General features: G+C 36.7%; 1 protein-coding gene across 1 annotated transcript in view; it reads right to left on the reverse strand.

Moving 5' to 3' along the window:
* Positions 1-1,535: 1,535 nt before the first annotated feature.
* LOC121869112 (calsyntenin-1-like) overlaps positions 1,536-14,070 on the reverse strand; it is a gene marked incomplete at its 5' end in the record, with an annotated part of 28,507 nt that continues 15,972 nt past the window's right edge. The window contains 6 exon segments of the mRNA XM_042370305.1: positions 1,536-5,432; positions 6,148-6,320; positions 10,713-10,757; positions 12,042-12,324; positions 13,176-13,662; positions 13,862-13,994. Coding sequence (XP_042226239.1) covers positions 5,268-5,432; positions 6,148-6,320; positions 10,713-10,757; positions 12,042-12,324; positions 13,176-13,662; positions 13,862-13,994 — 1,286 coding nt within the window.

The raw sequence follows: 14,070 nt of genomic DNA on the forward strand, positions 1-14,070 counted from the left end.
CATATCATGCAGGTGAACTGGTAGCCAATGATAATAGTGTGGACGATCTAAGTAAAAAAAAAACCATGGAATAACTTTTGTTATAGCATCCTTGTACAGCTGGAAATTTCCTTCATGTAAAGACTGCACAAAAGTTAAACCATCCAACTCATAGTGTCAGTGGCCAGTAATGAAATTATTGACTCTATCCTATTCTCACAAATGCCAGTCTTCAAAGTTTAATGAATCTGCTTCTGGAAGGTTTCACACATATAACAAATAGCTCTTCTTCATGAGTACAAAGGGGTGGTTATATACTGTACAGAGCACACATTGTTACTTCAAGAGCGTGTAGTGTCCATGAAAGATGTGCAGGATTGAAGTAAGAATCTTTTAAATGGCATCTTGTTTTTCTCAAAAGATCTTTTATCAAAATTCTTTCATATAATGAAACTTTATAATGTAAGAGGGTTTCACTCCTTTTAACACATAATCTACAGTTTATACAGAATACTTCAGGGAACTTTTTATAAAATGGTGCCCATCTTGGATTTTTCAAATGGCCCTAAATCTATTTTTATTTAGCTAGTAAAACGTTATCTTTTCTGATAATTTCCTGCTTCTTTTCAGGGGTGGATTCAGGAATATCGAAGGGGGGGGAGGGGGAGTTTTGGGTGGGGGTTACATGGTGAGCACAGCGAGCCCATCCAGCTGGGGATTTTTGGGGATGCTGTAAGCCCCCCTATACATTTTTTTTTTAAATCTAACCAATATCATGGGCATTTTGAAGTCATGTGCACTTGATATTAGGAGATATTATAAGGTCAGTAGTACCGGTAATTACTTTTTACAATACAAAAATGCTTGAGTACAATACAGTACTGCATTAAAGAATAAGTGTTGGAATTTTCTGATGAATAGGGGGTCCAGACCCCCCTGGATCTGCCTCTGCTTTTCTGAAGTACACAATTCATTCACCATTTTCCTGGACTAAAAGATGTTTAAGCTGTTGGATAGTTCGGCCTTGACAACCTAAATGACCAGTTGCTGTGTATACAGTCTATATAACTTGTGGTGTAATGGACAGTATGCTAGGAAGTGGACCTGGGGTTCAATCCGAGATGAGTGAATCTTTGAGTAAGTATTTTTATGTCCAACAGTACAGTACATGTAGTTTGAAACCTGGATGTTAATCATTTTGTTAATTGTGCTCTGGGTAATGATTAACCAGTGCAGCTTGTGAGTTGTCCAGTTTTCTTAGATTATTCTTTGGCACTGGGTGAAACAGCTCATTAACTTAAGGTGTGGTTGTTCTGTTGGCGACAGTTTCTATATCTTAAACAAATTCTTGCCACTATAGCCCTAAGGATGACCACTCTTGAATATACAGTAAAGGGCAACCATTTTATATATATATATATATATATATATATATATATATATATATATATATATATATATATATATATATATATATATATATATATATATATATATATATATATATATATATACAGTATATATATATAAAAGTTAAGGATCACAGACAGTCTTTATTGGGTGTAGGTTTTTATTGATGACGGATTACATAAGCCAGGGGTTTTGTGCAGACTGCCTACACCCTGCGGCCAGCGCCATCCCAACCCTTCGTGTGTGTTGTCTCACCAGCGCCGCCAAAAAGGACCTTCAAAGACCGAGTTGACTTAAATTTCTGTAATTTTTAAAAGTTCAACTCAACTGTAAAAATTTCATCCATGAATGAAAATATTTTAAATGCCAAAAGTTTAAACTTTAGGATATATTTGACCTTAATGATCAAAGAGGATTATTGCTATGTCTAATACACTGCCATGTATATAAAAAAACTGACAAGCATTTTGTTATTGCTAAAGATGAGATGACATTAACTACAATGCAATTATCAAAGCTAAATTTGAAGTCATCTCATTATGTATTGGTGGTACATATTCACACAGAAGATACAATACAGTATTACTGTACAATACTGTAGTTGGAAGTCATTACAACCCTCAAGGAGTTATCCAGCATCAGTACCCTGCCCCCCCCTTCCTTTTTTTGTAGTTTGGCGTCACTGGTGCACGGTTGTTCCTTTACAAACGGCTGCATTACAAAAATCCTGGCAAATCTTGCTTTGTGAGGTATCAAAATAAAACTATCATGATTCATGTTCATGGTTAAGTCCTAACAAAACTGTTTATGCTAACTAAAAGCTTATCTGTCACTTTCATAAAAGCACAAGCAAGAAGCATAGAGCTGTCAAAAGAAACATAATGAAGTTGCTGATGTATCTCTGTCAAGCAACTGCTGCATGCTGCTCTATACAGATTCTACATGATAAGCAATTACAGGAACTAAATTTTGTTCTTTAGGGAGGGATGCGTGCCGCCTTTAAAACAAAAAAACCTGGTCCTTTAAGTCTATCATTCAAACAACAAAAAAGCTGCTGTCATCTACAACGGAATGTTACAGATCAATTACCGACTCGTCACAGATTATCCATACTCATTACATATTTTACATCAACACTCTGAACACTGAGAATTTCATATACGAGCTAACAATCTCACCAAACAGTGCAACAGGTGTGTGACTGATGACTTTCAAAACCTATCAATTATGCACCTTCAGTGGTATAGTGTACCTTCTACCATTAGCAGTGGTTTAATAAAAATAATCATTATTTATAGTTTAACAATGATCAGCATATTAAAACTGCAATGTAATATATTAACACTATACTTCAAGTTTTGAAAGTTGTTTAGTAAGGCAACTGTTGCCCTGATTGATGCAATTTGTGATGTGATGAGTGATTTTGAGCCTTGGACAGTACTTCCATAAAACACATTTGTGTGTTATTAATATTAAAATGTGCTATACGGAAACTTCTAGTCTAAGAATCGCAATCACGAACCTCTCCACATTTACACGTAGGATAACCTTTTGATTGTTATTATCTAAGAGCTTGTAGATATCCTGGCAAATATATGCTGCCATAAGTACATGTCAGGATAGCAGTACAATTGAGAAGAAGCGACATAGGAAAGGTTTACGATGGGACTCATTGTACAGAGTGAATTTACAAAATTTAGAAGGCCTACTTTAAATGCTTCAGCTAGCACACTTCCATTTCATGAGTTCAATACTAGGTTTAATGGTTGATTCTTAAAATAACTACAGTCCTTGAAATAAGAGCCAAGAAAATTATTACAAAGGAGTCTGCTGCTTTGCAGTCCATAGAGTAGGCCTACTATTGTATTATACATCATGTATTCTGATACATACCAACCACAAAATAACCAAATTATTGCTCATCTCACACTGTCAGACAAGAAGCTACTTTAAAATTTACAGCTAAAGCATCAGCTTTATACAGATATGTAATCAAAATATTGAATTGATAAACCTTGTCTTCCACTGTGAGTTGGAGCAGATGTTATCTTAAAATTCAAACTCAGGTTAAAATGGAAAGGATACTTGGTTAATATTTATAAAAGTTTTGACACAGACTGTCCTCTCATATCGACCTAAATGCAATATCTGCCAGAAGATCCACAAATTATATGCATAACATTCACTGATCCCCTTAATTAAGAGCTAAAAAGGAATAGAAAATATTAATATTACAACTAAACTTAAAAGCATTGATATGTGTTAGTTTCTGAATAGCATAGATGTGAAGCAACCAGCAGAAGACTCCTGGGTTAAAGATTTGCTGTGCAAATGCTAATATATGACAATATGAGAGGAGGAGTCTGTGAACACAGCGACAGGTCTCCCACACTGGCTAAGATATCCTGAGGTCTACAGACGTGTGCCATCAAGCTCCTATTGATTTTCTCCTAACTCTCCTTAAGTACATAAGGCCTTCTTAGTATAAACATTATCTTCAGACAAAAATGTACATATCAGATGAAGACATGAAGAAAATAATTATTACATCTTAATACATGCCTCTTGCCTAAATTTGTGACATGTCAGGCGACTATGGGCCATGCATTGACAATCCACAGGGCTCATTTTCCCTCACATCGTTATAGTGCAACGTAGGAGAGCCATCCCTGTGTCTGGTTGCCAGCTTAGGCTTTCTGTGAAGTGACAAGTCTGTATATCACACATATGACACTTTGTTCAATATCTTTGTCATTCACATTCTGGTGCCTTAAAAAGATTAATATTAGCAAAATTATTGTATTTTTTTTACATAGCTTGTGACTAAACACTTCATTTTTAGACTATAGTGGACTACTAAATACATACATCTTGCTATATTGATTATTCTACAAAGTAATATGATACCAAATAATATAGGCAGGTTGAGATATGTAAACATTTCTATCATTCAGTGCAAATATTGCCAGGTCTTCTTGTTCGGCAATGTGCAAGCTGCCACCACACCCTTCAAAAATATAAGCAGACTAAAGTGGATACAGAGTCCTCCAAGTGGCACCTCCAGGATCCACCTCCAATTCCAACTCGTCAAAAAGTTTTTCACTCCTCTCAATAGTCAGTACTACTGGGAGGCAAATCACCCAGCGTTAACTTTCAGTGCTGGAAAGACAACATAGTCTTCAGAGAAACTGCTTCAGAAATTTGTGACAATGTTGTGGAATCAGTTTAAACACTATATTACACAAGATACACGCTGCCTCATCATTCAAATAAAGTTGCCTGAACCATTTTCATTTCACAATAGTATATATATATGTATATAAATGTATATATCCATCAATGTTCAGGTAGTTTATAATCTTTTGCAAGTGATATAGTCTATTCCTAAAACATCTGTGCTAATAACAAAACATCTGATAATAACTAGTGGCATGTATGGCTATTCATAAGACAGGAATTTTTGCGAGTAATATTCTTATAAGAATATCGTGTACGCATAATCCTCCACACTCTCTGAGACACTTATGATGGACCCTGTACAGAACTGATGAATCAACAGCTGACATCCCAAGATCATCTCTCTGAAGGTTAGTCATCTGGGCGACATGGCAAATCTACAGTGCTTGGCAGGATAGAGTGACCAGCCAGTCATAGAAAAGAGAATGCTTAGTATGTTAAGCTGGTACTGTACAGTCTCATTAGTCTGTTAAGGGCAATTATAAGCTTTCCTCAAATACTCTAGATTTAAAAAACTTAAAAATAATATTAAAATTTCAAGTTAGTCTCTAAGAAGGATGTGATCATTCTGTCCTATATGAACCAGCCCACTGTGTCTAAGCAGGTTTTCAGTTAAGACAACTAAAAAAATTAGAAAAAAATTATATCTTGAGGGTGGAATCATCCCACTCCAGCTCTTTAGGTTTTCCTTCATCTTCATCTGAGGAATCCAAGTCATCATTGAAGTTGCTGCCATCATCAGAAGAATCATCGTCATCGTCATCATCATCCCTCAAGCGCTGCGTCTCTGCCAGCTCCAGTTGTTGCTGCAAAAAAAAAAAAAAGTGAATTTACATTATGGTTAGAAAAACATTGTGGATGAAACAATGAATGTAAACTATTGAAATTTATATTTGCCTGAAATGCACTAAATAAAAACTTCATAAGGAAAAGATGAAAAAGATTGTATGTCGCCTTCCTAAGCTAAATTTTCTAACATAAATGCCTGGGATGAGTAATAGAGAAAAATTGCCCTGTGACTAGATATTACCAAAAATATGTTTAATGATAAAAACTCGTGACCTAAGTAACACCATTAAGGTCAAGAACTTATCAGCTGACTACCCTGTGTGTAGTGGTAATGGGAGAGAAGGAAACATGTCAGGGGAGAGGGGGGGGTAACAGTGTAAGCATCTTATAGGTGTTGTAAAGTAAGTAGTACTCTATAAACATGAGTTTGTGGGTATGGCAGAGTCCATTTATTGTGGTAGGTATGCCTTGTAAAGCCAAATTATGACCTTTCTATTAGAATTGTGGCAGAGGCATTATCCTGTCACCCTGACCTTTACCTGTGTTCAGCAAGAAACAAAATCAAAGTACTGTACTTCCAATACAAGCTCTATCCGTAACACAAGGCAAAAAATATCTATAATTGTTGAACAGCTACAAGTAAGGACAAAACACCTCATTCATTACATCACAATACTGGAAATGATGCAGCAATATAGATTAAATTTGTCTCGGTAAATATTAAACACATACCTCCATAGGGTTGACAGTGATGTTGAGGGAGGAGTCATCCCAGGCCATCTCTGCATCAGCAACATCTTCGTGTGTGTTACGTGTGTGAGCAGCACGGACGCGGATCACTCCCAGCACCACCATAAATACCAGGAAGCCCACGCACACAACGATGATGATGGTCACTGCATGTCCTGTTGTAATTAGCAATTTCAAATTTCACACACAACAAAGGAAGTTTATTACAGTAGCAGCTCTCTCAACTGCCATAAACTCTTATTTGGCAGACCAAAACTTGCTTGAAACAATAAGCAAGTTTAGGCTTTGTGACAGGATTATGCACTGTGGGACTGATGTGACTGGACAGTACTATACTAAGAAACAAAATTAAAAATGTGTCAAATTTAATTACAGCTGTATGTATTTTACCCCCACAAGGTCATATTGTGGCACAAATATTGAATAATTTCTTGAAGTATTTTTATAACTTCACCCTTCAGCTAAGCAACTCATAATGTGTACACAATGTCTGGCATATCTGACACCCAGGTGGGCCCTAAGGCCTAGTGTCTGGGTTGTACCCTCCAAGTTCATCTATCCATGGAACTACAGTACCTTGTGAATTTGTTCTTTTTTCCCATCACAACTATTTCCCCTAGAAGCTAAGGTCACCATCAAATGTAGGAGGCTAATTAGTCATGGTGTCAATAATTGTGTGCCTCACCCACCTGTTGGATTTATGGATCAGCCTCCTACCTTCAATGGCAACCTTTGCTACTGAACCACCCCCCCCCCCCTTCAATCAACTCTTGTTTTAAGGAATGTGGTTATGATGGAAGGAAGAACTATAGTATGGTACAGTAATTGTCAGATAGACCCAATGGCAGATATAATCAGTGGATACTACCAGGTCACCAAATTTTGGGGTCTCTAAAGGCCTGAAACCTGCCAGGATTAGTGTAGGCATTATTTGAGTAACCTCAAGACAAAATGGAATTTCAGTGTCAATCCTCCATCTGTGTAAGTTCTCATTAATGTTGGTATGAAATGTTGCTTGTTTCTATTCTAACTGCAGCACTGATAAACTAGAGCTGATCCAATTTATATGTTAATACAATTGTACTGTATTAAAATTTGTTTAGTTTAAAAGAAAACTGAAAATAAATGACTTTGAGAACAATTATTGAGACTGGAAGAAAAGACAAGCATACTAAGGTGGTGGTCATCAGGGTTGAGGGATGATCATAAAGGGAATACAGTATAGTTCAGCTTCATTTAAAATCCTTCATCTGTCAGTACACCTGCTGACCTATTATCTCACACTAAGACTTGTTACAGTATAAGGCACAGGGTCAACTAACTATAATCTCTTATGGGTTTCCTCAAACTACCAAGTTATTTTGACTCCCTCTCTATCCCATATCTGAAAAAGAACTTGACATTATTGTACAGTTCACAATCCCATAAAATATTTCTACCTCACATCCTCTTCACTACTACTGTACTCTGCTGATCAGCAAAACTCAGAAATTGCAGGCACCAAATTTGATGCCTCAACACAATTTGAATTAGCCAATTAAGTTCAAGCAATTTCAAATATCACATAATGGATAACATACACAGTCTTCACACACCCATGTAATGCATTTGAGAGGAATGACAGCTGGAAAGTCAACTTTGTTTCCACATCAGTCATTACAAATATCCCATCATTACAGTGAAGGAGATCCCTCATACAATATATTTGATCTGTAACACAATTAACAATAAACAAATAGAGAACATTTAGCTAAAACAATGAGAAGCTTCTGTGTGCTGCTGGCTGTGAGTGAGAGGCAGGCATAGCTGGCAAGATGATATTAATGAGACAGACCCTGGTGTGAGTAACATTCTGCCAACACTACACCAACTAGTACTAAACTAACCCCAAGGACTCAGAGAGCAGCACTACTTATCTTCTACTCAACTACAGTGTAAATTCTGGCAAGGACCACCATGGCAGACAGGTAACACTGGTTTTCAAAATCAAAGAGACATAATCTGATCCTACTTTAGGGAAAGACACTATACTCAGTGCTAGTGAGACACATCTTATTTCCAATCCAACTTACACCATCTTTTACCTTAAAGGATGGCATCCTACTAGATGAGAAATTAATATTGGTTACAAGTACTTTAACAAATATTTCTGCACCTCATTATAATGTATTTGTGTAAATACAAGCTGTGGTAATTTTCAGCATTGACTGTACCAATATATATATATATATATATATATATATATATATATATATATATATATATATATATATATATATATATAATATATATATATATATATATATATATATATATATATATATATATATATATATATATATACATATATATATATATATATATATATATATATATATATGAACAGGCTTTGTGTGAAATATAACAAAGTCTAGGATTGCCTTTGGTGTCCTTGTGGCGCGGTTGGTAGCAATCACTGGTCACACGCAAAAGGTCGAGGGTTCGAGTCCTGGCTGGTGAGGTTGTTGAATATATATCTATATATATATATAAAAAAAAGTTGTACCCATATTGGGCTTCATAACCTTTTTTGTCAATCTCACACTGGCAAGAACCAATTTTTTCCTGTGTTTGTTTTTTTTTGTTGCCTTTCCCTGTTCTTTTTATTCACATTTCATATTATACAGGTGCTCCTCTACTTAAGAACATTCGACTTACAAACTTTCAGAGATACAAACATCATTACTGAGGGGGGGGGGGGGGTTACCTGCCAGAGCAGGTGTTTGATGTGGATGAGACTGGATTATTTTGAAAAAATTCCAGATTAGAACATGCATTACCAAAGAGGAGAAGAGTGAGCCAGGTTTTAAGGCTGTATTAAAGGGTATAGCTGTACTAAACATCCATTATCTTTTCATTTTTTTTAAATATGTTTGGTATCTACAAGAGTAAAGTTGGACTTACAAACAATTGGACGTATGAACAAGCCTCAGGAATGGAACTCATTCGTAAGTAGAGGAGCACCTGTACAGTACTGTCCCATGACAAGCTGATACAGCATTCAGAGTTGGTCATCTCCTAGTCAGTGTATAAATCTGATTTCTAGTTTGGCTGTTAAGTGCCAAAGGTGAAAATAAAAACTTCTTACCCAGCTTAATATTCATCTCACCATCCTCAAATTCAAATCTAACGAAGGTACAAATGAGACTTATAAGCCCAACTGTCCATTATGTTAGCAAGTTCATGGTGGTGTGTCTTCTGCTGTTCATGAGCTTCAAGTTGATTATATCTATTTTCTATTTTATAATATTCTGTAAATGCCAGTTTCTGAGCCTCCCATATAATTGATTTCTAAAGTTCTGATGTTCTACTGTACAGTATAGCATTTGCAAATACAAGACCCTCTTTAGTTGGCCACAGCTCATATTTAATACTGTACCTGTATATACTAACCATACACAATGTATGGGGAACACTAAAGTTATTAAATAGAAAAGAAAAACCCTATTGATAGATAAACAGCTGGACGAACTTCATCACAAAACGTGGTAAACAGTCTGTGAGTATTAAACATTTACTACATGGTGGCAAAACAAAGTTAACAGAACTGATTGTTTTCCTAAGTAAGAGGGAATTGTATAAGGGCAAGAGCAATGAGAAATTCCCCAGCAAAATGAAGTGAAATGGTCAGATCCCATGTATTAATTCTCTATCTACAGTAGGTCCTGGTTGATCTACTTCTTTCTGTCAATTGTCTAACTTCCCTTATCTAACTCATGTACATCAATGATGGAGCAAATTATAAAATAAAAGAGGGGGGGGGGGGTTGAATACTACACTAGATTACAATTCCCCAATGCTGTACCGTGACGAGAAATGGTCCTACGTTGTTTAAGGTTTAGACACTACAGTCATAAGCGACATTTCATATTCTGACAGCTAACTCTTACACTATACATCCTTCCACCTTGACTTGGGACACTTTGGGAGCAGGGAGATAAATACTACTTGCCACTTCATAAACTGCAATTACTCTAATGACCTATCTGTGCAAATAACTAAATCTCTGAACTAAAATGACTGGAACAGTTTGGGATAAGATATGTGAATTATTATCTATCTTGTCTCAGTATGTTGCTCTCAACATGTGTGCAAGGTAGGCAAGCAAGAGCAGAATCCAGGCTGAGTTCATTATTGAATTTTTTTTTTTTTTGGAGGGGGGAAGGGGTTTCAGTTTCAGTTCTGGAAGTTGTTAGACATCTTCATTACAACACAAATGTCCCGTTGTTTTTTCCACATTAGTATAAAAGCAGCCAAGAATAACAATGAATCTAAAGGTACATAAAATGTAAACATATGCCGAAATTTCAGTTCATACTAAAGAGAGATGTCCTGTAGTTAAAACACAATTACTGTACAGGGTATCATCTTAAAAATCTGTGTTTACAGTATTTTCAAGGCCTTGCATTCGATAGTCCATCCTGGGGCAGCCTGGATTCAAGCCCTAAGTAAGTGCTGTAAATTAAAGGTCTATAGAGCCAATGGTGCATGGCATGTGTTGAGCTCACCCGCAGCGAGCACAGCCACCTGGGTCCTGCTACCCCCATACAGGTCTGTCGGCCATAAGCAGGATACAAAATCAGTCTCTACAATCATTTTTATCTCAAATATCTCTTGATGGGCACTGTTCTGTTTTGTAACACTCATGCTACATGTATCATTAACAAAGCTAATTTGGGAAAGTTTCTATAACAAAATATGAGGCAACAACAAACCACTGTGGTGAATCACCCAAGCAGAATCTTGCTGAAATATTCTTCACATGATTTACAAATTAAAATCCAAATAATCATTATCTAGATGTCTGGGCTTCTGCACTAAATAAAATGTTTGAAATAGTACAATATATGGCAATGACTTATCACTGTAATGCAACTATTAGAGCAAAATAATTTGCATTATACCTGCACTGCTACACTGACAGTTAAGTACACATACAAGAACAGAGTACTATAATGTACAAAATATTTCTTATGACTTCTCAATTAATGCTCGAGATTATGGTATTAAGACAAATTGTTGTGCCCACCTCTAACTTCAAAATTCATGGGCTGCTGCTGTCATGTTCTCACAACTAATGGAGCATCAACTGATTACTGGTGAAATTAAGAATACACATTCTACAAGACAGAATCTGGGTATCCAACATTGTAAAACTATGGTATACAAACACCACAACATTTACTAATTCAAGTTAGCTTTCCATTGCTTTATGAATAATCTATGCATCCAACACCACACCATTATGCATTAAGTTCCAGGTGCAAAGGCAACCATAAAAATTATATCTTGCTTTCACAAACAAAGTGAGTTCTCAAGTGCCAAAATCTTGTAAAATTTCAAGTACTGTAGATATGAACCAATGACCTATAAAATTAAGTAGAACATACTGCATTTTGCATCTTCAAATGGGGTGTAGGCTGGGCAAAACAATGCATTAAATGGTAATACAGTACATTATACTACTGCTGTCTTATAGTAAGGTTGGTTAATAAGAAAAGAGATTAATGCTGCCTTAGACCCAGAATATATCACACAGTGAGACAGAAATGATTTTTATTTCCACAATTGTGCTGTACATTATCTGGATTTATGAATTTGCCTGTATACAGGTACTTTTTTTTTAATTAGCACTTGAAAACAGTGTACTGTATACTGTACTGTACTACTTTGCATGGCATAGAAATTCACACACCCTACCCTAAGCCTAACCAGAATGAAGGTTACTAACTACAGTAATTGGAATTCAACATATACAATATCTTGTCACAAAACAAAAATAATAATAATAATAAAAAAACGTGTCATATTCATTAACACAGCAATAATGATCTTACCTGCACTATTCACTGCCACTCCTTCCATGACATTTGAGGTAAAGTAGACATCGTTGACAGTATGGGCGGGCTTAAGCTCTACATGGTGAGAAGATATCTTGGCATGAGCTGGTGCGGGTGGTGGGTTGTGATGGGTGAGGGGGCCACCATTCTCTGCTCCCTGGCTATGAGAGGTGTGGCTAAGGTGCCCTGGAATCTCAGGGATGTTGTTGGACATGGGGCTGCTACTGCCAGTGAGCCCTGCACTCCTGTCTACACTCAGTTGGGGGTGGATCACTGTCACCTGTTAAAATGTTTTTTAAATTTGTATAATTATCTTTTCAAACATTGATGCTTATACTTAGAGCACTAATTATTTGTTCTAAGCTTATATGAACAACACAAAATTAGAAAAACATGAAAGAAATGTGTTTGATATAAATTAAAACATCTAATGTGACTACTGTCATGGGTCTACCAGCTCATATTCAATTTACTCAAACACCAATGCTATCTTGTTTTAAGTTCTCTACAGCCACTCTCATTATCTACCCAGGCAATTGTTTTACTGCATATACATATAGTAATTCTACTGTAAATACTTCTCTTATTTGTTCCTACTTCTACCACTGATTTTTCTTAATTCTGCCATATCCCCTGTGCAAACTTGTAGGGTTGTCTTGGTCTTTCAATATCATTTTACTTTTAGAACAAACTTAATATTGGCTGTTGGCTGCTTCACTCCTGTACCAGACTATTAGCAAATTGAATTCAAGAGATGATGACTTCTCCAGGATTGAGATTTGAGTAGATCAAGGAGTGGGTCACCATTCTTAATGTGTGCGAACACTATTGTAGCTGAGAGATTACAAGAAATGATTGAGGAAAGGTGGACACATGTTAATGAGGGGTGAAGATGGAGGGGTTGAGGAAGAATGAGAGAGGTCCAGACTGCAGTTTCAACAAGGGCAGTATAAGAAGATAGAAGACAAAAAGCATAAATTGGGGGTTGGATGTTCATTAATGAGAAGAGGACATATGAGTACCAGCTGGAGGAAGGGAGTGACAAGGGAAAGAATGTTAAGATAGTTGGGAAAGGTTGTCACAAGGCCTTAAAGAGAACATGCAATATATACCAAGAAAGAAAATACAAACCGTCTGGACGTATTCATTGCTGGTAAATCTGCCACCTAGTTCAGAGCATGACAGCTTGAATGCACGGTTGAGGTAATATGCAGGCTTGCGGTTGGCATAATGAATCTGGCGAAGGATGGACTGATAGTGGTACTTAGTGTGGGCGCCAGAAACGGTTGCTCCCTGCCTTGTGATAGATGATACTAGTCCTAGTTCTGAAATGAGGTTGTCAGGGAGCACTAAAGTCTCATGGTCGGGGTTTAGTGGTGGGTAGACAGAGACCACACACTCGTCCAGCTGTCCTCCTGGGGTAGGGGCAGTGGCTTCCTCAGCAGCTGCTGATAAGTATACCGCGACATCAGGGAAGACGCGAAGACCCTGACGGAATGATTCGTATTCTTCTGCAAAGTTGGTTGTGCCGTTGAGTTCAATGCTTGGCTGATGGGGCTGCATGACCACCACAAAGCTCTGGGCTGTTGCTACTTTCAATGCCTTTCCAGAATCACACCTTTAGAGGTAAAAAAAAAATTAATAATAATTAATTATATGTTACTTCCTACTACAGTATATAGCACACACTCAGCTCGAATATCTATTTCAGAATTATGGTCCAAGAATTTTTTTTTATTGAGGGCATGTACATAAAGTATTAAGCACAAGGTATGGTAACTATCATATTGTTTAAATTCAAGTACTGTAATACATACAAAATGTTGGTGGTAACAGAGATGGGTCGGCGTCCAGGTGTGGGGAAGTCTCTGCCATTAACATAAGCAACACGCCGGACCAAAGTCTCCAAGTTGGTCACATTATTACCTTCAATGGTGATCTGCGTCATCTCTGTAAACAAAGACCAGTTCATTATTAACTGCCGTAGTAAGTTTCTTATGATTTAAGTGAACAATAACTCAAATAT

The sequence above is a fragment of the Homarus americanus genome, unplaced genomic scaffold (genome assembly GCF_018991925.1).
Source record: "Homarus americanus isolate GMGI-L3 unplaced genomic scaffold, GMGI_Hamer_2.0 scaffold24694, whole genome shotgun sequence".
In the NCBI taxonomy this organism is placed as follows: domain Eukaryota; kingdom Metazoa; phylum Arthropoda; class Malacostraca; order Decapoda; family Nephropidae; genus Homarus; species Homarus americanus.